Source organism: Chionomys nivalis, chromosome 25 (genome assembly GCF_950005125.1).
Source record: "Chionomys nivalis chromosome 25, mChiNiv1.1, whole genome shotgun sequence".
Taxonomy (NCBI): Eukaryota; Metazoa; Chordata; class Mammalia; order Rodentia; family Cricetidae; genus Chionomys; species Chionomys nivalis.
The window spans coordinates 27,773,361-27,798,434 of NC_080110.1; the positions used below are offsets into that span (position 1 = coordinate 27,773,361).

Below are 25,074 nucleotides of genomic sequence, written 5' to 3' on the forward strand. Positions count from 1 at the left end.
ACTTTAAAATTAAAGAGAAGGTTGAGGGAATGGAGATATGGGTCAACAGTAAAAAGGGCTTGGGGTTCTTTCAGAGTACACTGGTGCAATTCTCAGAACTACATGGTAGCTCACAATCATCTGTAACTCTACTTCTAGGGAAACCAGTGCCATCATCTGGTCTCTATGGGTACCAGGCTAGCAACAGGTACACAGGTATACAGACAAGCAAAACACCCATACATAGTTAAAAAGATGAAACCAATTAGCTCATACTGTAAAGTTTCATCCCTCCTATTTTGAAAAGGTACAATGTTATTAATGTTAACAAATGTCTTCATTTGTTTCTATGAAACATGACTTTATTAATCAAATCCTTGAATGCTTGTTTGACTTGTTGATTTCTCAATGTATAAATAAAAGGGTTCAACATGGGAGCAATTGAAGTGTTGAGAACAGCCACCCCTTTGGTCAGCGATGCCCGTTCGTTGGCAGAAGGTTTGATGTACATGAAGATGCAGCTTCCATACGAGATGGAGATGACAACCATGTGAGAGGAGCAGGTGGAGAAAGCCTTTTTCCTCTGGCTGGCGGATGGGAACCTCAGGATGGTGCTGATGATGCAGATGTACGACAAGATCACTAGGGCCAGTGTGAAGAGCAGCGTGAAGGAGGCAACATAAAGGCCAAGTGCCTCTGAGAGCCTTGTATCTGAGCAGGAGAGTTGTAAAATGGGGAAGTAGTCACAGGAGAAGTGATCAATGGTGTTTGAGGCACAGAAATCTAACTTGAGGATAAGTATGACTAATGGGAAAATGATTAGAAATCCTGCCAGCCACGAGGTGAGGACAAGAAGGGCACAGACCTTCTGACTCATGATGACGGTGTAATGCAGTGGCTTGCAGATGGCAACATAGCGATCATAGGACATAGCGGTTAGAAGAAAGAACTCAGACACTCCCATGGAGATGAAGAAAAATAACTGAGCCAAACAGTTGTTGTAGGAAATGGTCTTAACTTTAGTAATTATTGACCCCAGAAATCTAGGGACAGAGACACTGGTGAACATAATTTCTAAGAATGAGAAGTTCCGGAGGAAGAAATACATAGGAGTCTTTAAGCGAGAGTCAAGCAAGGTGAGGGTGATGATGGTTAGGTTTCCACACACACTTAATATGTAAGCAATGAACAAAAAGAAAAAAATTACAGCCTGAAGCTCTGGGTCGTCTGATATGCCCAACAGCACAAACTCGGTAACCACAGAGTAGTTTCTCATGCTGATTCCTAATAAATAGAACCTATTGATTAAAAAAAAAGATTTTAAGTTCAGTGTAAAAGAAACAGCAGTTTAAATACTGCTATTACTATATCCAAAGAAATGAGGCCATGGAACATTTTCATTAAGATTTTCTAATCTCTGCTAATTCCTCTTAAACAAAAAAAATCTTGTTGAAAAAAATATCTTAGTAAATGGGAGTTTAAATCTGCTTCAACGATTGTGCACAGAAATTCTACATACAGTCATAATTTCTATATGAGTACGATACCTTTTTGTAACCATATTTTAATAATATCATATTTCTAATATACAAAATTATTTTCTGGTTTCACATAGAATAAGCTTTCAAGACTGAATATATAATATTTAACTTCAATTTTAATACTATTTTAAAACTTCTATAATTTAGAGGTACAAAGTGAGCACCCAATCGTATTTACTAAACCTAAAAACTGTTCTTTATTTTTTCTTTTTTCTCTCCCTTTTTTGGTTTTTTGAGATAGGGTTTCACTGTAGCTTTGGAGTCTGTACTGGAATTAGCTCTTGTAAGCCAGGTTGGCCTTGAACTCACAGTGATCCGTGTGCCTCTGCCTCCCGAGTGTGGGATTAAAGGGTGTGCCACCAGGATGTCATGGTTATTTTCAAATTTAATATATGGGTTGTTTAAAATGGCAGAGAAATAAACATATTTGCCAAAAGAGAAATAAGGCAAGATTTTCCTTAGTTATAAAAATAACCAAGTTCTTAATTTGTGGGAATTTAAACAGGAGCCAGAGAAAATAATTTAAACAGAGCCAGGGGTCAATAACTACTTTCTGTAAATTCTAAGCCACTTACATCATTTCAACATCTTCTTTTTACTAAGTTTACCTTGTAATCTTATCTTTAAACATTCTTGAGGGCCAAAAGGAACTCATACAGAAGGTGTCAAAGCATAATAGTGCCTCCCTTCTCAAAGAATCAACAGAATACATAAGTTTTTCTATAGGATTTACTTCATCAAACCACATTCTCCACACTGTAATCTCCCATTAGTCCTATTCTTTCCTGAGAGCTAACAGACAGCACAGCGTGTGGTTATCACAGTGTGTTGGGCTGCTTTCTAGGCAGGCAGTCAGCCATGGAGAAGCACTAAAGCTGAAAATGGGCACTGTCCAGCTTTTTTGTCTTAGTCCTCTGAGTCTCTGGTTTTTCTCTTTAGGAATAGACATATATTTTTCATCATTATGTCATCAAAACTAAGAGGTAACTATTTTGTGGTTTACAAGATAGCTAAAATATAGTAAAATGTAAAATTAATAGTAATAATTGTATTTAACAGATATTTCGGGGATCCTTGCATTTTCCCATTATAGTAAATCTTCCAACGATAGATAAAAATTAATTTCTTCACAAATGTGAAACACAGTTTGGTGTATGTGATAATACCAGTTAATACAGTCTACAGACATGACTCAATTTCTGTCATTTATAACAAAATAAACATATTAATAATATTCTCTAGAAGTTTTTCTCATTCAGCTCGTTCTTGACTCTTTTCATTACACTGAAGCCTGTCACATTAAAAACTTCATGCTGAATTGCTTGTGATATTGATAACAGCCTCCCTTACAAATGAAAATAAATGCATCTTTAATCTCCTTTATTGTTTCACGGAAACTGAGTGTGCTACCAGACATACTATCGTCATCCCTGCAACTCTTTAAGAACATGGAGAAACAGATACTGTTTCAAGACAGTAGAAGGTAAAGAGTGTTGAAGGTCTCTAGATAAGATAAATATTGAAATCTGCACAAGCATAAATACAGCCTTACCTTCTCTGGCCAGAGTATAAATTCCTGATATACTCAGCTAAAGAACAGGAGGATGCACACAGAAGCTCAAGACGTGTGTGGTGATGTCATGACTCCTCTTTCTTGGAAACCAAACACTATAGAGAGACCTAGAAAAAGTGAGCCAATCAACTGATAACACTCCATCTGGCTTCCCTTTGGTCAAGCAATTTTCCTAATTAGGGCATGGACTCAGGCTATGCTCAGGAGATAATTCTCTCTCTTTTCACTTGGGATTAAACTCAAGACTAACCTGTCCTACAATGGGCTCCTCCTTGACACACTTAGTGATAGTTTACTAATTACTAAGTTTTGCCAGTGCATAGCAGAACAGGTAACCTAAAATTAACTTTTAAAATCTTCAAAAGTTTGGGTGGTACTTTGTCCTTGTTTTTTATTTTTTAATTTCAAAATTGATATGTGCTTCATGCTATTAGATCCCAAACCACAACAATGGTACAGAGAACTATCCTTACCCTACCAGCCATACATTTATTTCAAATCTTTTCATTATTCAAAATAAAATATACTATATTACATCAAATTGTTTTAGGTGTTATACAAACAATCACAAATTCAGATATTATTCTATGTACTTTATTACATTTCACAAAACAGATATTATGAAATTTTATTAAACAAAACGTTCAATGTTTCTGTCTTCTTTTTCAGTTAACACTGAGTAGTGGATATCATTCCTGGTCGAGTTATATAGAAAACAACTTTATTCTTTTGTAACATTTGCATGGAATATCCAAGGAGACTTGCATATAATTTATTAATTTCATTGTTAGTTAAGATAAGGGTTAGATCCACATTTCACTTGCACATTCTTTCTCTGCTAGCACAGAGCAGCATAACTTTAAATCACTTAAATATCTTCATAGACTAGTATTGCATGTTAGCTTTGCACAAATGCATTCATGAAATCACAGCAGCTGTGGATGACAACTCAAGACAAACAAGGATCAAGACTTAAGAGGCCTAGATTTTCCTGAGGAGCCACGGGCTGATCACTTTTCAGGTCTTAATACTGTCACTACTCCATATTATGGAAGAGGTATTCACATCTTCTTTAATTTTTTTTATTTAAAATTTGGTATCATTAAACTGTGGACCTAGAGTTTTTTATTTTTATGAGGTCTTCCTACACACTCAAATCTTTATCAAATGTAGTGGTATGTAAATAACTATTTCTGTCATGGAATTTTCTTGGATGTATCATAAGAAATTTGTCCATTTCAATAAAAGTTTTGAATTTTAAAAGAGCTGAGTTGTGAGATATTACCTATATGTGACATAGAGTAGCACAAAGTTAAAGTTCTCAATCAAACATGGAAGATTTCACAACCATTTAAACACATACACATTGTATACAAATAAATACATACATAAATTGGAAGAATGGGAATAGAAAGCAAGACAGAGCCCAAGAGAACAAATATTTAATCTTGTAATTAATACCTTGGTAAAATTGAGAGAAGGTGGTGGCATGATATAAGACCTAAAGATATTAGAAACTCAATCACTACTGCATCACCATCTGGATCCCATGTAGATTTTCTGTTGGGTTGACATCACCCATTCCCTGCAAATTTCTTGGCAGAAATCCTATGTCCTGATCCTGTCTAATTATGTTTAGGGACTCCAACACTACACCCAATACCTGGTTACTAATGGCCACTCATAAGCAGGGCAACAGTGAAAAGGGTCAAATAATGGAGAAATAAATACAAAGCGTACAGTTTAGAGAGACAAGGAGCACCAGGAAACAATATTGCAGGCAAGGCTTGTGATGAGAGAGATAAAGAGATTAAGGGGAGGCCTGATCTAGACTGGAATAAAGATCTCGCACATCTAAGCTTCCAACTTATAAAAAGAAAATGCCTGATAATTTACTGACCCTAGAAAGGAAGACAACCAAAACTGCTGTAAATGTGATCCAAGGAGCCCACATTCCTTACTAAGCTCAGCCAGACAGAGAGCCAATGTGACCGGGCAATGTGTAGCAATTAAAGGCCCTGAGAGTCTATGTGTGAAACTGTGGAAGTAAACCTGGATTACATTGGAGGAGTCCCTAAGATATGTATATAAAATAAAGAACTCTGTATACTTTGAAAAATCTAGAAACATTCAGGTATTCCAGAGCTGGTTCATCAAGCTAAGGTTCTTTTAAGAATTTTTACTGAGTTCGAGACCAGCCTGGTCTACAAGAGCTACTTCCAGGACAGGCTCCAAAACCACAGAGAAACCCTGTCTCAAAGAAAAAAAAAAAAGAATTTTTACTGACATGATTGAAAGTAAGACTCATCAGAATTTTTACTGACATGATTGAAAGAAAGACTCATCAGAAGCTAATAAATGATTAAAAGATTTATTTCATTATAATTTCTTTTACCTACTATTTATGATTATTTGAAAATTTTTTCCTAGGAAAAATATGAGTTTTATATTAATTAACTTTAATAATGAGTTAATAATGATGATTGTAATAACAATAACCAGTGTGTATAGAAACAAATCTTTAAAAAAAGAGATAACACTACATCCAACTTCATAAGAATTTAAAAAATAATAACATTCAAGAAGCATAAGGGCTTTGCTATTGGTGGCTCTTCACAAACTGATTGTAATGTTCTATTGCTGAAGAGAGCACCTACACAACCTTTGAATGCAGAGAAGTCAGACTGGTGCCTAACTAGAGCCTCCATCCCTACGGACTACTGCCTTCATCCCTACGGACTACTGCTCATGGTACTAGAAAGTACTCTGCATACCACCAGAAGAAAAGGTAAAGAGACGTAAACCCTTTGATCTACATTGGTCACCTGCCTGGATGATGTACTGGTGCAATAGTGGCCCGGTAATGTGGGAGCAACCAACCACTATCTGGTTGCATTCAAGCCCCACTCCACAGAATGGAACTCATGATTGACACTATCCAGGTGGCCAAGAACCTGGAGCTAGATAGGCCTTGGACCTTGGAGAAAACCAAATACTACAGCTCTGTGAAATGATTGCAGCAATGTAATGACTCCTAATAACATTCTTCTATACCCATAGATCAGTGTCTTGTTCAACCATCATCAGAGAAGCTTCCACCTTCAGTTTATGGGAACAAATATAGAGACACACAAATAAACAAAGGGCAGAGAGTGAGAGGCCTTGGAACATTCAATCCTAAATGAGCTGTCTCCAATAAACTTCCTTCCTCTGGGCTCCGAGAACCCTGCAGAAGAGGAGGCAGAAAAACTATAAAAGCCAGTGAGGATGAAAGACACCAGTGAAATAATGCCTTCCAGACATAACAGAACTGACACATAGATAAATTCACATAGACAGTGGCCACATGCAGAGTCTGCGCAAGGCTAAGCCAGATAGAGACCAGCACGGAGAGGGGAAAGTAGATATGATCTCTCATCTCTAACCAAGATGTCTCTACTCGACAACCACACACATAGGAAAAATTCTTTTTTCCAATGGCGTCTCTTTGAGTATACAAACATCATTTAAAAAGGAGCAAACCACATGCAGTTAAAGACCAACACAAAACGAACTCAGTAGTATTTTTGGAGATATTTTGACTCCTAATGCTTTGTCTGTCTGTGCACTTTTTAACCTCACTGATCTTTTGTTTAAATAGTATGGTTTCCAATTTTGTGTTTTTATGGGTATGTATGTGTGTTATCTGTGTGTCTGAGTGAATGTATCTGTTTGTGGATGTGTGTGTGTATCTTTTTTTATTTCTTTGGGTTATTTCCTATGTGTTTGTTTTATTCTATTCTGATTTGTTTACTTAATAACCGGTTTGTTTTCTAACAGAGAGAAAAAGAAGTCCTGAAGTTAGGTGGATGGGGAGAGGAGAGGATCTGGGAGAGATGAAAGAGGGAAAAACATTATCATAGTATAATGAATTAATAAATCTATTTTCATTAAAAGATAAATAAAATATGATTTTGAATTGGGGAGACCAAGATGAAAGTACAAATAAGCATTAATGGGATTTCTAGTGTTTAAATTCTGTTAATCTTCAATTCCTTTGTTGAAAATTGAATTATAATTACTAGAGAGTTTTTGAAAATTAAATGAAATTATTTTAAAAAAAAATTCTTTGTAAGTATGTTGCATTCAGGCTTCAAAATAGCTGTAGCAATTCTGTTGTTTTACTTTCAAACAGAACTAACTAATTAATTAATTAATTAATTTGAGGAAGGATATTCACAGTGGTTGTAATTTATCAAAGGTACTATTTGTTCTGATCACTGTATTTTTATTATTAAAAATAATTGTAAGATTAAATATGTTTTGATTACATTCTTTCCTTCTCCCAAGTTCTTCCAGATTCTCTCCTCCCTCCACCCACCCAAATTTTAAGTTGTTTCTCAAAAACAAAAATCCACTATATCAACAGAAAAAAAAAGTCAATGAAAGGGGAGGGGAGGGACGTGAGAGGAAGGGAGGAGGTGGAAATTTTCAATAAAAAATAAAAAAGAATGAATTAGAAACACAAAAAAGTCAACAAAACCATATACACCACCCATTCCCCCCTGAAAAAAAACAAACCATAACCAAATAAAACCACACACAAAAAAAGTGGGGTTCATTATAAGTTGGTCAACTACTCCTTTATATGAGGCCAGTACTAGATTGGTTAATATACCTAGTCACTATTGGAGAAAACTGATTTTCCCTCTCCAGCAGGTATAGGGTACAGTTCCATGATTAGCTTGGGTGTGGGGACAGTTTGGTGGTTAATGTGGGAATAAGACAGTTCGGTGGTTAACATGGGTATAGGGGTCAGTTTGGTGGTTAACATGGGTATAGGGGTCAGTTCAGAGGTTAACGTGGGCATAGGGGACAGTTCAGTGGTCAACCCAGGTATGGGTACATTACAGTAGTTAACACAGGTATGGGGGCAGTTCAGTGGTTAACATGGGTATAAGGGACAGTTCAATGGTTAACCTTTACCATAGTAGCTAGGATTTCATTCATTCTTTCTTTCTTTAATATAATAGGATAAAAATATCACATTGAAGTTGGACAAGACAAACAAACAGAATAAAATAGGTCCAAGAGAAGGAACCAGAAGCCCACTCACTCATACACTCAGAAATCCCATAAAAACACACTAACGTGGAAGCCATGAAACATAATCAGAAGACCTGGTTCAGACCTGTGAAGGCCCTGTGTGTGGAGCTTCAGTCTCTGAGTTCATAGGAGTTTTGGTCATGTTGATTTAGAGGGCCCTTTTTTGGTGTCTTCTACACCCTCTGGTTCTTACATTCTTTCTGCCTTCTCTTCCCATGGTTGCCTGTACTCTGAGGAGAAGAATTTGATGGGGGCCATCCCATGTAGGGAATGAATGCTTCAAGGTCTCTTACTCTCTGTGTTTGCTCCCATATACTATAGGAGGAAGCTTCTCTGATGAGAAATGAAAAAGTTAGCACTAGTCTATGAGTATAGCAGAATGTCATTATGAACCATTTTACCATTATATTTTTTTTCTTTTTTGAGAATAGGATTATGAATTTTTAGCTTCATTCTCCTATGGCCTTAAAATTTTTATTATTGTTTATAAATGAAGCATTATTGTTCAGAGAAATTGTATATTGTGCATTAAGTCATATAGCTAACAAATGTCAAATATAATCTAAGACCACCTACAAATAAGTGTACTCTATTAAAAATAGTTCTATATAATCTGCATACAAAATAAACATGAATACAGAAAGAAGAATTTCTACCTTTTAATCAGTACAAAATTAGTTTTATGTACTAAAACAAAATATACTATGTAATATAATTTTAATACAACACTTCAAAATGTAGTTGGATATAATCTACTTAGTTTGACTAAAATTGAGCTGTTAACCTAAATAAGAACTAAAACAAAATTGCACTACATAGATGGACAATGTCACTCCAAAAGACATTGGTTGTTAAATAAAAATTCCAGTACCAGAATCAGATATCTCATTGTGATTTATTGGCAAAGGTGGGTCCCAAGGTCTCCAAAACTGAAAATGATATTACAATTTCCCTTGGTTATCCAACATACTAAACGTGGCTGAAATTCCAGTTCTTAAGACACCACACACATTGAACAAGAAATAAGGAAATTACTCTCAAACCATGCAGGATACTTTCTCCTTGCTACAATCTTTCATCATGCTGAAAATGTATGATGAAAATATGTAATGAAAGCCTGTATGTGAGGGACAAAGACATCAATGACCTTACCCAGCACTGGACACTGCATTCTGTGATACTGCCCTGCTGGACAAGATGTGTCCATCGCGCAATGGGGCAAACTGTTTGGAATTAGTAACCACTTTCTGACCAGATTTGGCCTACACCACAGGACAGAATTCCACATTTTTGGGCTGTAATCCTGCTCAAAGCCCGTGAGTGGTGGTCCCTAAGTCTGAGTTATTTTAGAATACTATGCTGTCAAATACCTTCTAAACAGTTATGTTCATGCTGAGAAACCCTGGCTCCTCTCAGTCTTAAGCAAGAGAGATAATTTTGTAAGTGAACAGCAGTCAGTGGAGGGATGCATCACTCATCAAAGTGTGCAGAGTGACTTGATGCACAGCCCAAAATGGGGCATCTATTTTACTCGCCCTCCACCAAGACACAGGAAATACCAGAAAGAAGAGGTAGAAAGAACAAAAGAACAAGAAGATAGAGAGAATTGCTATGTATACCATCTTCTGGACATGACATGTCTACTACACTCATGATGTCACAGCTACTGTGCTTACCTGCACATGACCTATTCAAGATCAAGCTAATTAAAATGCCAGCACAAAGAAGGGAGATGATCTCCTCTACCCCTTATTGGGGAGCTATTGACAGTGTACAGTTAGTGAAAGAGGGAGGTTCAGTTTTGTCCAATGGTAGGTTCCCCCATGATCCAGAAGGTGACTCACATCCATGGACATATGGGCAGCATGAAATGACTTATGAACAAAGAGAAACAAGAGCATGAGATTGGAGCCAGGCAGTGGTGACACACAACTTTAATCTCATTACTTGAGAGGCAGAGGCAGGTTTGAGGTCAGTCTGGTCTACAGGGAGAGTTCCAAGACAGGCTTCAAGGCTACACAGAGAACTCTGTCTTGAAAAAAAAGAAACATGAGTTTGACAGTGGATGAGTTGCAAGGGAGAAACTAGGGGTAGATATATTTTATCATAAACATGTACTAAATACTAAAACATGAAAAAATTAGCTAATGAATCAAGGTGAAATCAGAATTACCCACAATCTTCTATATTGATACAAAGATATATATATATAACTACCAATATTTATACAATTCTATAACATAGAGAATGGCTGGAATAGTGACAATATCACCTATGACTATGATCTAATCAGAGAAATTAGCATTTATAAAAACATTCCGCATCTCACTGAAATGATTTGGGGTCTTGAATTTATCATTTTATAGACAGTATATGTACTAATTTGGCTGAAGAGTTGGAAAAGCACAGCTTAAAAAAGGAAGATTATCAGACAGAAACATTTTTAAATTATTTGGCATATTTTTACATTCATTATCTGTAGCATAAGAAGCTTAATGCATGATATCTTCTCTGCCACCAGCTGCAGGAACTAATTTACTGTAATGAAATTGCAGTAGACTAAGCAAGAAGAGATGATTCAGTGGTTAAGAGTGCTTGCAATGAATACAAGATTAACTCAAAAAAATCAGTAGCCCTCTTATACACACATGACAAAGGGGCTGAGAAAGAAATCAGAGAAACATCACCCTTCACCATAACCACAAATAACATAAAAAATCTTGGAGTGACACTTACCAAACAAATGGAAGACCTGTGTGACAAAAACTTTAAATCTCTGGAGAACAAAATTAAAAAACACCAGAAAATGGGAAGATCACCTGTGCTCTTAGGTAGGCAGAATAAACACAGTAAAAATGGCTATCTTACCAAAAGCAATCTACAGATTCAATGCTATACCCAGCAAAATCCCAGCAAAATTCTTCACAGACCTCAAAAGAACAGTACTCAACTTCATATGGAAAAAACAAAAACCCAAGATAGCCAAAACAATCATGTACAATAAAGAAACTTCTAGAGGCATCACAATGCCTGATTTCAAACTCAATTACAGAGCTACAGTACTGAAAACAGCCTGGGATTGGCATAAAAACAGACAGGAAAACCAATGGAACTAAATCAGAGGCCCAGATATTAATCCACACACCTATGAACACTTGACAAAGAAACAAAGAAACAAAAATATAAAATGAAAAAACAAAACATATTCAACAAATGACACTGGTATAACTGAATATAAACAAGTAGAAGAGTGAAAATAGTTTTATATCTATTACCATGCACAAAACTCAAGTCCAAAAAATGAATCAAAGACCTCAACATAAAACCAAACACTGAACCTCATAGAAAACGTGGGAAGTACACTTGAACACATTGGCACAGGAGACCACTTCCTAAATATAACCCCAGTAGCACAGACACTGAGAGAAACAATTAATAAATGGGACCTCTGAAACTGAGAAGCTTCTGTAAAGCAAAGGACACAGTCCACAATTCAAAATGTACCCTACTAAATGGGAAAAGATCTTTACCCAACTCCACATCAGACAGAAGACTGATGGTGTGGGAGGTCCTTCTGTCTATGTGTTGCTTTTACTGGTTAATGAACAAAGAAACTGGCTTGGCCTGATAGCATAGAACAGAGCTAGGCAGGGAAAGCTAAAATGAATGCTGGGAGAAAAGAGTGGTAGTCATGGAGAAGCCATGGAGCTGCTGACGGAGACAGACCACGAACTTGTGGTGATACACAGATTAATAGAGATGAGTTAGTGTAAGATATGAAGTAGGCAGAAATATGCTTAAGCTATTGGCCAAACAGTATTGCAAATGATATGGTTTCTGTGTGATTAATTCGGGTCTGAGCTGCTGAGCAGCCAGGAAACCTACAAGGAGTCTTTCTTATAACAGACTGATCTCAAAAATTTACAAACAAATCAAAAAATTGATCATCAAAAGAACGAATAGTCCAATAAATGCATGGGGTCCAGAACTAAACAGAGAACTCTCAACAGAGAAAACTAAAATGGCTGAAAGACACTTAAGGAAATGTTCAACATCCTTAGCCATCAGAGAAATGCAAATCAAAACAACTCTGAGATTCCATCTTACACCTGTAAGAATGGCCAACATAAAAAACACTGATGACAAGTTATGCTAGAGAGGATGTGAGGTAAAGGGAACACTCCTCCATTGCTGTTGGGAGGGCAAACTGGTACAGCCGTTTTAGATTTCAGTATGGCAATTTCTAAGAAAATTAGGAAACAACCTACCTCAAGACACAACTTTTTTATACCCAAAGATGCTCAGTCATACTACAAGGAAATGTGCTCAACTATGTTCACAGTAGCATTGTTTGTCATAGTCAGAACCTGGAAACAGCCTAAATGCCCCTCAATAGAAGAATGGGTAAGGAAAATGTGGTACACTTACACAATGGAGTACTACACAGTCAAAAAAAGATAATGGCATTTTGAAATTTATGGGCAAATGGATGGATCTAGAAAACATCATATTGAGTGAGGTAACCCAGACCCAAAAAGACAAACACCATATTTAATCACTCATAAATGGCTTTTAGACATAACACAAAAAAGCCTATAATTCACAATCCCAGAGAACCTAGACAACAAAGAGGATCATAAGAGAGACATACATGGATCTAATCTACATGAGAAGTAGAAAAAGACAAGATGTTCTGAGTAAACTTGGAGCATTAGAACCATGAGAAGGGAAAGAAGGGAGGGGGAAAAGGGAGTGGAGCAGAGAAAAATACAATTACATTCATAGCAGCATTATTTTTAATAGCCAGAACCTGGAAACAACCTAGATGCCCCTCAACTGAAGATTGGATAAAGAAAGTGTGGCACAATTACACATTAGAGTACTACTCAGCGGGAAAAAAAAAGACATTTTGAATTTTGCATGCAAATGGATGGAAATAGAAAACACTATCCTGAATGAAATAACCCCGACCCAAAAATATGAATATGGTATGTACTCACTCATTAGTGGATTCTAGCCATAACCGAGGACACTGAGCCTATAGTTCATGATCCTAGAGAAGTTAAGTAATAAGGTGAACCCAAAGATAAACATGTATAGATCCTCCTGGAAATTGGAAGCAGACAAGATCGCCAGACAAAAGTTGGGAGCATGGAGGTGGTGGTGGGGTGGGGAAGGGAAGAGGGGGAGAGAAGGGAGAAAGGGAGGGTTGGGGAGAGCTTGGGGAAGTGGGATGACTGAGATGGAGGAAGGACAAATATGAGAGTAGGGAAGGAGATATCTTAATTAGAGAGGCATTTTGAGGTTGGCAAGAGGCTTGGATCTGGAGGGGTTCCCAGGAGTCCACAGGGATGACCCCAGCTAGGACCCTGGACAGTGGGGGAGAAGGTGCCTGAATTGGCCTTGTCCCATAGTCAGGCTAATGACTCTCTTGAGTATAACCATAGAATCTTGGTCCAGTCACGGAAGGAGATAGAGACAGAAACCCACATTGGAGCACTGGACTGAGCTCCCAAAGTCCAGTTGAAAATCTTAGCACAGCCCCATGCATGCCTGTGTCCCAGGAACTGAAGGGAAAAGAAGCAAGTGGGTCCCTGTGGCTTGTCTGTGGTCAGCCTAGCTGAACTCCAGGTTCAGTGAGAGATCCTGCCTCAAAGGAAAAGGCAAGAGTGATAGACACTCTTACTGTCTATCACTCAATACTGTCTTCTGGAATCCATATACACAGGCATGCACATTCACACATATGTACACAAACTCCTACATATGCACACCACCCCAAATACATACACAAAAAGGAATACCCGTGAGAGAGTATATATATACAATCTAAAAGAATATAGACATAATACATATTTATATCAAGGTAAGAAAAGGAAGATCAAGAAACTTCACCCAATGAAATTAAGAAGAATATAATGAGGAGGAAATAGCACCAAGTGTAAATGCACTTTACCATTAGCGTCCTCTTTTGTTGACAGAGACAGCAGCAAAACACAGGTTCTTATTCCACAATAATGATGACTATCAAATGTTCCATAATATTTTACAGCGATTCCCCCTCCTCCAGGGTTCAATGTTCCAAGGCAGATGAAATGTTGGACAATACCCACACAGGTTTAATGGAAAACAGGACATAGTAACTTTAAAATTAAAGAGAAGGTTGAGGGAATGGAGATATGGGTCAACAGTAAAAAGGGCTTGGGGTTCTTTCAGAGTACACTGGTGCAATTCTCAGAACCACATGGTAGCTTACAATCATCTGTAACTCTACTTCTAGGGAAACCAGTGTCATCATCTGGTCTCTATGGTACCAGGCTTGCAACAGGTACACAGGTATACAGACAAGCAAAACACCCATACATAGTTAAAAAGATGAAACCAATTAGCTCATACTGTAAAGTTTCATCCCTCCTATTTTGAAAAGGTACAATGTTATTCATGTTAACAAATGTCTTCATTTGTTTCTATGAAACATTACTTTATTAATCAAATCCTTGAATGCTTGTTTGACTTGTTGATTTCTCAATGTATAAATAAAAGGGTTCAACATGGGAGCAATTGAAGTGTTGAGAACAGCCACCCCTTTGGTCAGCGATGCCCGTTCGTTGGCAGAAGGTTTGACGTACATGAAGATGCAGCTTCCATACGAGATGGAGATGACAACCATGTGAGAGGAGCAGGTGGAGAAAGCCTTTTTCCTCTGGCTGGCGGATGGGAACCTCAGGATGGTGCTGATGATGCAGATGTATGACAGAATCACTAGGACCAATGTGAACAGCAGAGTAATGGAGGCAACATAAAGACCAAGTGCCTCTAAGAGCCTTGTATCTGAGCAGGAGAGTTGTAAAATGGGGAAGTAGTCACAGCAAAAGTGATCAATGACATTGGAAGTACAGAAATCTAACTGGAGGAATAGCATGATTAATGGGAAGATCATCAGAAATCCTAACAACCATGAGGAGAGGACAAGAAGGGCACAGACTTTCTGACTCATGATGACGGTGTAATGCAGTGGCTTGCAGATGGCAACATAGCGATCATAGGACATAGCGGTTAGAAGAAAGAACTCAGACACTCCCATGGAGATGAAGAAAAATAACTGAGCCAAACAGTTGTTGTAGGAAATGGTCTTAACTTTAGTAATTATTGACCCCAGAAATCTAGGGACAGAGACACTGGTGAACATAATTTCTAAGAAGGAGAAGTTCCGGAGGAAGAAATACATAGGAGTCTTTAAGCGAGAGTCAAGCAAGGTGAGGGTGATGATGGTTAGGTTTCCACACACACTTAATATGTAAGCAATGAACAAAAAGAAAAAAATTACAACCTGAAGCTCTGGGTCGTCTGATATGCCCAACAGCACAAACTCGGTAACCACAGAGTAGTTTCTCATGCTGATTCCTAATAAATAGAACCTAGTGATTAAAAAAAAAGATTTTAAGTTCAGTGTAAAAGAAACAGCAGTTTAAATACTGCTATTACTATATCCAAAGAAATGAGACCATGGAACAGTTTCATTAAGATTTTCTAATCTCTGCTAATTCCTCTTAAACAAAAAAAACATCTTGTTGAAAAAAATATCTTAGTAAATGGGAGTTTAAATCTGCTTCAACAATTGTGCACAGAAATTCTACATAGAGTCATAATTTCTATATGAGCACGATACCTTTTTGTAACCATATTTTAATAGTATCATCATTTCTAATATGCAAAATTATTTTCTGGTTTCACATAGTGTATGCTTTCAAGACTGAATATATAATATTTAACTTCAATTTTAATACTATTTTAAAACTTTTATAATTTAGAGGTACAAAGTGAGCACCCAATCATATTTACTAAACTTAAAAACTGTTCTTTGTTTCTTTCTTTTTTCTCTCCCTTTTTTGGTTTTTTGAGATAGGGTTTCACTGTAGCTTTGGAGTCTGTACTGGAATTAGCTCTTGTAAGCCAGGTTGGCCTCGAACTCACAGTGATCCGTGTGCCTCTGCCTGCCGAGTGTGTGATTAAAGCGTGTGCCACCAGGATGTCATGGTTATTTTCAAATTTAATATATGGGTTGTTTAAAATGGCAGAGAAATAAACGTATTTGCCAAAAGACAAATAAGGCAAGATTTTCTTTAGTTATAAAAATAACCAAGTTCTTAATTTGTGGGAATTAAAACAGGAGCCAGAGAAAATAATTTAAACAGAGCCAGGGGTCAATAACTACTTTCTGTAAATTCTAAGCCACTTACATCATTTCAACATCTTCTTTTTACTAAGTTTACCTTGTAATCTTATCTTTAAACATTCTTGAGGGCCAAAAGGAACTCATACAGAAGGTGTCAAAGCATAATGGTGCCTCCCTTCTCAAAGAATCAACAGAATACATGTTTTTCTATAGGATTTACTTCATCAAACCACATTCTCCACACTGTAATCTCCCATCAGTCCTACTCTTTCCTGAGAGCTAACAGACAGCACAGCGTGTGGTTATCACAGTGTGTTGGGCTGCTTTCTAGGCAGGCAGGCAGCCATAGAGAAGCACTAAAGCTGAAAATGGGCACTGTCCAGCTTTTTTGTCTTAGTCCTCTGAGTCTCTGGTTTTTCTCTTTAGGAATAGACATATATTTTTCATCATTATGTCATCAAAACTAAGAGGTAACTATTTTGTGGTTTACATGATAGCTAAAATATAGTAAAATGTAAAATTAATAGTAATAATTGTATTTAACAGATAATTTGAGGATCCTTGCATTTTCCCATTATAGTAAATCTTCCAACGATAGATAAAAATTAATTTCTTCACAAATGTGAAACACAGTTTGGTGTATGTGATAATACCAGTTAGATATAAAACCCTACAGTCAACAGACATGACTCAATTTCTGTCATTTATAACATAAAATAAACATATTAATAATATTCTCTAGAAGTTTTTCTCATTCAGCTTGTTCTTGACTCTTTTCATTACACTGAAGCCTGTCACATTAAAAACTTCATGCTGAATTGCTTGTGATATTGATAACAGCCTCCCTTACAAATGAAAATAAATGCATCTTTAATCTCCTTTATTGTTTCACAGAAACTGAGTGTACTATCAGACATACTATCGTCATCCCTGCAACTCTTTAAGAACATGGAGAAACTGATACTGTTTTAAGACAGTAGAAGGTAAAGAGTGTTGAAGGTCTCTAGATAAGATAAATATTGAAATCTGCACAAGCATAAATACAGCCTTACCTTCTCTGGCCAGAGTATAAATTCCTGATATACTCAGCTAAAGAACAGGAGGATGCACACAGAAGCTCAAGACGTGTGTGGTGATGTCATGACTCCTCTTTCTTGGAAACCAAACACTATAGAGAGACCTAGAAAAAGTGAACCAATCAACTGATAACACTCCATCTGGCTTCCCTTTGGTCAAGCAATTTTCCTAATTAGGGCATGGACTCAGGCTATGCTCAGGAGATAATTCTCTCTATATTCACTTGGGATTAAACTCAAGACTAACCTGTCCTACAGTGGGTTCCTCCTTGACACACTTAGTGATAGTTTACTAATTACTAAGTTTTGCCAGTGCAGAGCAGAACAGGTAACCTAAAATTAACTTTTAAAATCTTCAAAAGTTTGGGTGGTACTTTGTCCTTGTTTTTTATTTTTTAATTTCAAAATTGATATGTACTTCATGCTATTACATCCCAAACCACAACAATGTTACAGAGAACTATCCTTACCCTACCATCCATACATTTATTTCAAATCTTTTCGTTATTCAAAATAAAATATACTATATTACATCAAATTGTTTTAGGTGTTATACAAACAATCACAAACTCAGATATTATTCTATGTACTTTATTACATTTCACAAAACAGATATTATGAAATTTTATTAAACAAAACGTTCAATGTTTCTGTCTTCTTTTTCAGTTAACACTGAGTAGTGGATATCATTCCTGATCGAGTTATATAGAAAACAACTTTATTCTTTTGTAACATTTGCATGGAATATCCAAGGAGACTTGCATATAATTTATTAATTTCATTGTTAGTTAAGATAAGGGTTAGACAAGGAAAAACATATAGATATCCTCCCAGCTATGGGAAATAGACAAGATTGATGGGCAAAAAATGGGAATCTTGGGGGGTGGGGTGGGATGGGGATGAGGGGAGATGGGGAGAGAAAAGTGTGAAGGAGAGGATGAGGGGAACTGGGGGAATCGGGGTGATTGGGGGTAAAGGAAGGTTGGATGGGGGAGCAGGGAAACTCATACCTTAGTTAAGGGAGCCACCTAAGGGTTGGCAAGAGACTTGAACCTGGAATGGCTACCAGAAGCCCAGGGCAATGTCCCCAGTTAGCTCATTGGGGCACCTGAGGATAGGGAACCTGAAATGAACCTATCCTATAATCATACTGATGAATATCTTGCATATCGCCATAGAACCTTCATCTAGCGATGGATGGAGATAGAGACAGAGACCCACACTGGAGCACCGGATGGAGCTCCCAAGGTTATAATGAGGAGCAGAAGGAGAGAGAACATGAACAAGGAAGTCAGGACCATGAGGGGTGCACCCAACCACTGAGACAGGGGGGCCGATCTATTGGGAGCTCACCAAGGCCAGCTGGACTGCTACTGAAAAAAACATGGGATAAAACCGGACTCTCTTAATGTGGTGGACAATGAGAGCTGACGAGAGGCCAAGGAGAATGGCACAGGAACTTTCATCTGGCGATGGATCGAGAGAGAGACAGAGACCCAATTTGGATCAACCGTCTGAGCTCTTAAGGTCCAAATGAGGAGCAGAAGGAGGGAGAACATGAGCAAGGAAATCAGGACCACGAGGGGTGCACCCACCCACTGTGACAGTGGAACTGATCTATTGGGAGCTCTCCAAGGCCAGCTGGACTGGGACTGAATAAGCATGGGTTGAAACTGGACTCTCTGAACAAGGCGGACAATGAAGGCTGATGAGAAGCCAAGGACAATGGCACTAGGTTTCGATCCTAATACATGAACTGGCTTTGTGGGAGCGTAGCCTGTTTGGATGCTCACCTTCCTGGACCTAGATAGAAGTGGGAGGACCTTGGTCTTCATGTAGAGCAGGGAATTTGGACTGCTCTTCAGTATCGAGAGGGAGGGGGAGTGGACTAGGGGGAGGAGAAGTGGAGTGGGGATAGGGGGAGGGGAACAGGAGGAGGGGGCAATATGTGGGAGGAGGGGGAGGGAAATGGGAAACGGGGAGCAGTTGGAAATTTTAAGTAAAAAAGAATAAAAAAAAAAAAGATAAGGGTTAGATCCACATTTCACTTGCACATTCTTTCTCTGCTAGCACAGAGCAGCATAACTTTAATTCACTTAAATATCTTCATAGATTAATATTGCATGTTAGCTTGCACAAATGCATTCATGAAATCACAGCAGCTGCATGACAACTCAAGACAAACAAGGATCAAGACTTAAGAGGCCTAGATTTTCCTGAGGAGCCACGGGCTGATGGCTTTTCGGTTTTTAATACTCTCACTACTCCAATTTATGGAAGAGGTATTCACATGTTTAATTTTTTTATTTAAAATTTGGTATCATTAAACTGTGGACGTAGAGTTTTTTATTTTTATGAGGTCTTCCTACACACTCAAATTCTTTATCAAATGAAGTGGTATGTAAATAACTATTTCTGTCATGGAATTTTCTTGGATGTATCATAAGAAATTTGTCCATTTCAATAAAAGTTTTGAATTTTAAAAGAGCTGAGTTGCAGATATTACCTATATGTGACATAGAGTAGCACAAAGTTAAAGTTCTCAGTCAAACATGGAAGATTTCACAACCATTTAAACACATACACATTGTATACAAATAAATACAAACATAAAATGGAAGAATGGGAATAGAAAGCAAGACAGAGCCCAAAAGAACAAATATTTAATCTTGTAATTAATATTTGGTAAAATTGAGAGAAGGTGGTGGCACGATATAAGACCTGAAGATTTTAGAAACTCAATCACTACTGCATCACCATCTGGATCCCATGTAGATTTTCTGTTGGGTTGACATCACCCATTGCCTGCAAATTTCTTGGCAGAAATCCTATGTCCTGATCCTGTCTAATTATGTTTAGGGACTCCAACACTACACCCAATACCTGGTTACTAATGGCCACTCATAAGCAGGGCAACAGTGAAAAGGGTCAAATAATGGAGAAATAAATACAAAAGGTACAGTTTAAAGAGAAAAGGAGCACCAGGAAACAATATTGCAGGCAAGGCTTATGATGAGAGAGATAAAGAGATTAAGGGGAGGCCTTAATCTAGACTGGAATAAAGATCCCACACATCTAAGCTTCCAACTTGAACAAGGAAAATGCTTGAGAATTTACTGACCCTAGAAAGGAAGACAACCAAAACTGCTGTAAATGTGATTCAAGGAGCCCACGTTCCTTACCAAGCTTGGCCAGAGAGCCAATGTGTAGCAATTGAAGGCCCTGAGGGTCTATGTGTGAAACTGTGGAAGTGAACCTGGATTACATTGGAGGAGTCCCGAAGATATGTATATAAAATAAAGAACTCTGTATCTTTTGAAAAATCACATTCAGGTATTCCAGAACTGGCTCATCAAGCTGGGGTTCTTTTAAGAATTTTTACTGACACGATTGAAAAAAGACTCCTCAGAAGCTAATAAATGATTAAAAGATTTATTTCATTATAATTTCTTTTACCTATTATTCATGATTATTTGCACAAAAATCCACTAGGAAAAATATGAGCTTTGTATTAATTAACTTTAATAATGAGTTAATAATGATGATTGTAATAACAATAACCAGTGTGTATAGAAACAAATCTTTAAAAAAAGAGATAACACTACATCCAACTTCATAAGAAATTAAAAAATAATAACATTCAAGAAGCATAAGGGCTTTGCTATTGGTGGCTCTTCACAAACTGATTGTAATGTTCTATTGCTGAAGAGAGCACCTACACAACCTTTGAATGCAGAGAAGTCAGACTGGTGCCTAACTAGAGCCTCCATCCCTACGGACTACTGCCTTCATCCCTACGGACTACTGCTCATGGTACTAGAAAGTACTCTGCATACCACCAGAAGAAAAGGTAAAGAGACGTAAACCCTTTGGTCTACATTGGTCACCTGCCTGGATGATGTACTGGTGCAATAGTGGCCCGGTAATGTGGGAGCAACCAGCCACTATCTGGTGGGATTCAAGCCCCATGCCACAGAATGGAACTCATGATTGACACTATCCAGGTGGCCAAGAACCTGGAGCTAGATAGGCCTTGGACCTTGGAGAAAACCAAATACTACAGCTCTGTGAAATGATTGCAGCAATGTAATGACTCCTAATAACATTCTTCTATACCCATAGATCAGTGTCTTGTTCAACCATCATCACAGAAGCTTCCACCTTCAGTTTATGGGAACAAATACAGAGACACACAAATGAACAAAGGGCAGAGAGTGAGAGGCCTTGGAACATTCAATCCTAAATGAGCTGTCTCCGATAAACTTCCTTCCTCTGGGCTCAGAGAACCCTGCAGAAGAGGAGGCAGAAAAACTATAAAAGCCAGTGAGGATGAAAGACACCAGTGAAATAATGCCTTCCAGACATAACAGAACTGACACATAGATAAATTCACATAGACAGTGGCCACATGCAGAGTCTGCGCAAGGCTAAGCCAGATAGAGACCAGCACGGAGAGGGGAAAGTAGATATGATCTCTCATCTCTAACCAAGATGTCTCTACTCGACAACCACACACATAGGAAAAATTACTTTTTCCAATGGCGTCTCTTTGAGTATACAAATATCATTTAAAAAGGAGCAAACCACATGCAGTTAAAGGCCAACACAAAACGAACTCAGTAGTATTTTTGGAGATATTTTGACTCCTAATGCTTTGTCTGTGCACTGATCTTTTGTTTAAATAGTATGGTTTCCAATTTTGTGTTTTTATGGGTATGTAAGTGTGTTATCTGTGTGTCTGAGTGAATGTATCTGTTTGTGGATGTGTGTGTGTATCTTGTTTTATTTCTTTGGGTTATTTCCTATGTGTTTGTTTTATTCTATTCTGATTTGTTTACTTAATTACCGGTTTGTTTTCTAACAGAGAGAAAAAGAAGTCCTGAAGTTAGGTGGATGGGGAGAGGAGAGGATCTGGGAGAGATGAAAGAGGGAAAAACATTATCATAGTATAATGAATTAATAAATCTATTTTCATTAAAAGATAAATAAAATATGATTTTGAATTGGGAGACCAAGATGAAAGTACAAATAAGCATTAATGGGATTTCTAGTGTTTAAATTCTGTTAATCTTCAATTCCTTTGATGAAATTTGAATTATAATTACTAGAGAGTTTTTGAAAATTAAATGAAATTATTTTTTAAAAAAATTTCTTTATAAGTATGTTGCATTCAGGCTTCAAAATAGCTGTAGCAATTCTGTTGTTTTACTTTCAAACATAACTAACTAATTAATTAATTAATTAATTTGAGGAAGGATATTCACAGTGGTTGTAATTTATCAATGGTACTATTTGTTCTGATCACTGTAATTTTATTATTAAAAACAATTGTAAGACTAAATATGTTTTGATTACATTATTTCCTTTTCCCAAGTTCTTCCAGATCCTCACCTCCCTCCACCCACCCAAATTTTTTTTATTCTTTTTTAATTAAAATTTCCACCTGCTCCCCATTTCCCATTTCCCTCCCCTCCGCTCAAATATTGCCCCCTCACCCCACTCCCCTCCCCCTATCCCCACTCCTCTTCTTCTCCCCCCACACCATTCCCCTTCCCTCTCGATACTGAAGAGCAGTCCAAATTCCCTGCCCTGCGGGAAGACGAAGGTCTTCTATCTACGTCCAGGAAGGTGAGCGTCTAAACAGGCTAAGCTCCCACAAAGCATGAACCCACCCAAATTTTAAGTTGTTTCTCAAAAACAGAAATCCACTATATCAACAGAAAAAAAAAGTCAATGAAAGGGGAGGGGAGGGAAGTGAGAGGAGGGGAGGAGGTGGAAATTTTCAAAAAAAAAGAATGAATTAGAAACACAAAAAAGTCAATAAAACCATATACACCACCCATTCCCCCCTGGAAAAAAAAAACAAACCATAACCAAATAAAACCACAGACAAAAAAGGGGGGGTTCATTATAAGTTGGTCAACTACTCCTTTATATGAGGCCAGTACTAGATTGGTTAATATACCTAGTCACTATTGGAGAAAACTGATTTTCCCTCTTCAGCGGGTATAGGGTAAAGTTCCGTGATTAGCTTGGGTATGGGGACAGTTTTGTGGTTAATGTGGGAATAAGACAGTTCGGTGGTTAACATGGGTATAGGGGTCAGTTCGGTGGTTAACATGGGTATAGGGATCAGTTCAGAGGTTAAAGTGGGCATAGGGGACAGTTCAGTGATTAGCTTGGGTATGGGGATAGTTTGGTGGTTAATGTGGGAATAAGACAGTTCAGTGGTTAACATGGGTATAGGGGTCAGTTTGGTGGTTAACGTGGGCATAGGGGACAGTTCAGTGGTCAACACAGGTATGGGTACATTACAGTAGTTAACACAGGTATGGGGGCAGTTCAGTGGTTAACATGGGTATAAGGGACAGTTCAGTGGTTAACCTTTACCATAGTAGCTAGGTTTTCATTCATTCTTTCTTCCTTTAATATAATAGGATAAAAATATCACATTGAAGTTGGACAAGACAAACAAACAGAATGAAATAGGTCCAAGAGAAGGAACCAGAAGCCCACTCACTCATACACTCAGAAATCCCATAAAAACACACTAACGTGGAAGCCATGAAACATAATCAGAAGACCTGGTTCAGACCTGTGAAGGCCCTGTGTGTGGAGCTTCAGTCTCTGAGTTCATAGGAGTTTTGGTCATGTTGATTTAGAGGGCCCTTTTTTGGTGTCTTCTACACCCTCTGGTTCTTACATTCTTTCTGCCTTCTCTTCCCATGGTTGCCTGTACTCTGAGGAGAAGGATTTGATGGGCGCCATCCCATGTAGGGAATGAATGCTTCAAGGTCTCTTACCCTCTGTGTTTGCTCCCATATACTATAGGAGGAAGCTCTCTGATGAGAAATGAAAAAGTTAGCACTAGTCTATGAGTAGAGCAAAATGTCATTATAAACCATTTTACCATTATATTTTTTTTCTTTTTTGAGAATAGGATTGTGAATTTTTAGCTTCATTCTCCTATGGCCTTAAAATTTTTATTATTGTTTATAAATGAAGCATTATTGTTCAGAGAAATTGTATATTGTGCATTAAATCATATAGCTAACAAATGTCAAATATAATCTAAGACCACCTACAAATAAGTGTACTCTATTAAAAATAGTTCTACATAATCTGCATATAAAATAAACATGAATACAGAAAGAAGAATTTCTACCTTTTAATCAGTACAAAATTAGTTTTATGTACTACAACAAAATATACCATGTAATATAATTTTAATACAACACTTCAAAAGGTAGCTGGATATAATCTACTTAGTTTGTCTAAATTGAGCTGTTAACTTAAAAACATAAGTTTAAAATAAGAACTACATCCTAAAAAGACATGTGCTCAACTATGTTCATAGTAGCATTGTTTGTCATAGTCATAGCTTGGAAACAGCCTAAATGCCCCTCAATAGAAGAATGGGTAAGGAAAATGTGGTACACTTACACAATGGAGTACTACACAGTCAAAAAAAGATTACATCTTTAAATTTGTGGGCAAATGGATAGATCTAGAAACATCATATTGAGTGAGGTAACCCAGACCCAAAAAGACAAATATCATATTTAATCACTCATAAATGGCTTTTAGACATAACACAAAAAAAACTAAAATTCACAATCCCAGAGAACCTAGACAACAAAGAGG

General features: G+C 37.5%; 2 protein-coding genes across 2 annotated transcripts; both read right to left on the reverse strand.

Moving 5' to 3' along the window:
- Positions 1-316: 316 nt before the first annotated feature.
- On the reverse strand, positions 317-1,255 carry LOC130866402 (olfactory receptor 6C3-like). The gene has a single exon (XM_057757829.1). It carries the CDS (start codon positions 1,253-1,255, stop codon positions 317-319), a length of 939 nt encoding a protein of 312 aa, XP_057613812.1.
- Positions 1,256-14,635: 13,380 nt separating this feature from the next.
- Positions 14,636-15,574, reverse strand: LOC130866366 (olfactory receptor 6C3-like). The gene has a single exon (XM_057757775.1). It carries the CDS (start codon positions 15,572-15,574, stop codon positions 14,636-14,638), a length of 939 nt encoding a protein of 312 aa, XP_057613758.1.
- Between the last annotated feature and the right edge of the window lie 9,500 nt (positions 15,575-25,074).

Excerpts from the sequence above, each read along its gene's own strand:
- LOC130866402 (XM_057757829.1), bottom strand. The coding sequence starts at position 1,255 with ATGAGAAACTACTCTGTGGTTACCGAGTTTGTGCTGTTGGGCATATCA.
- LOC130866366 (XM_057757775.1), bottom strand. The coding sequence starts at position 15,574 with ATGAGAAACTACTCTGTGGTTACCGAGTTTGTGCTGTTGGGCATATCA.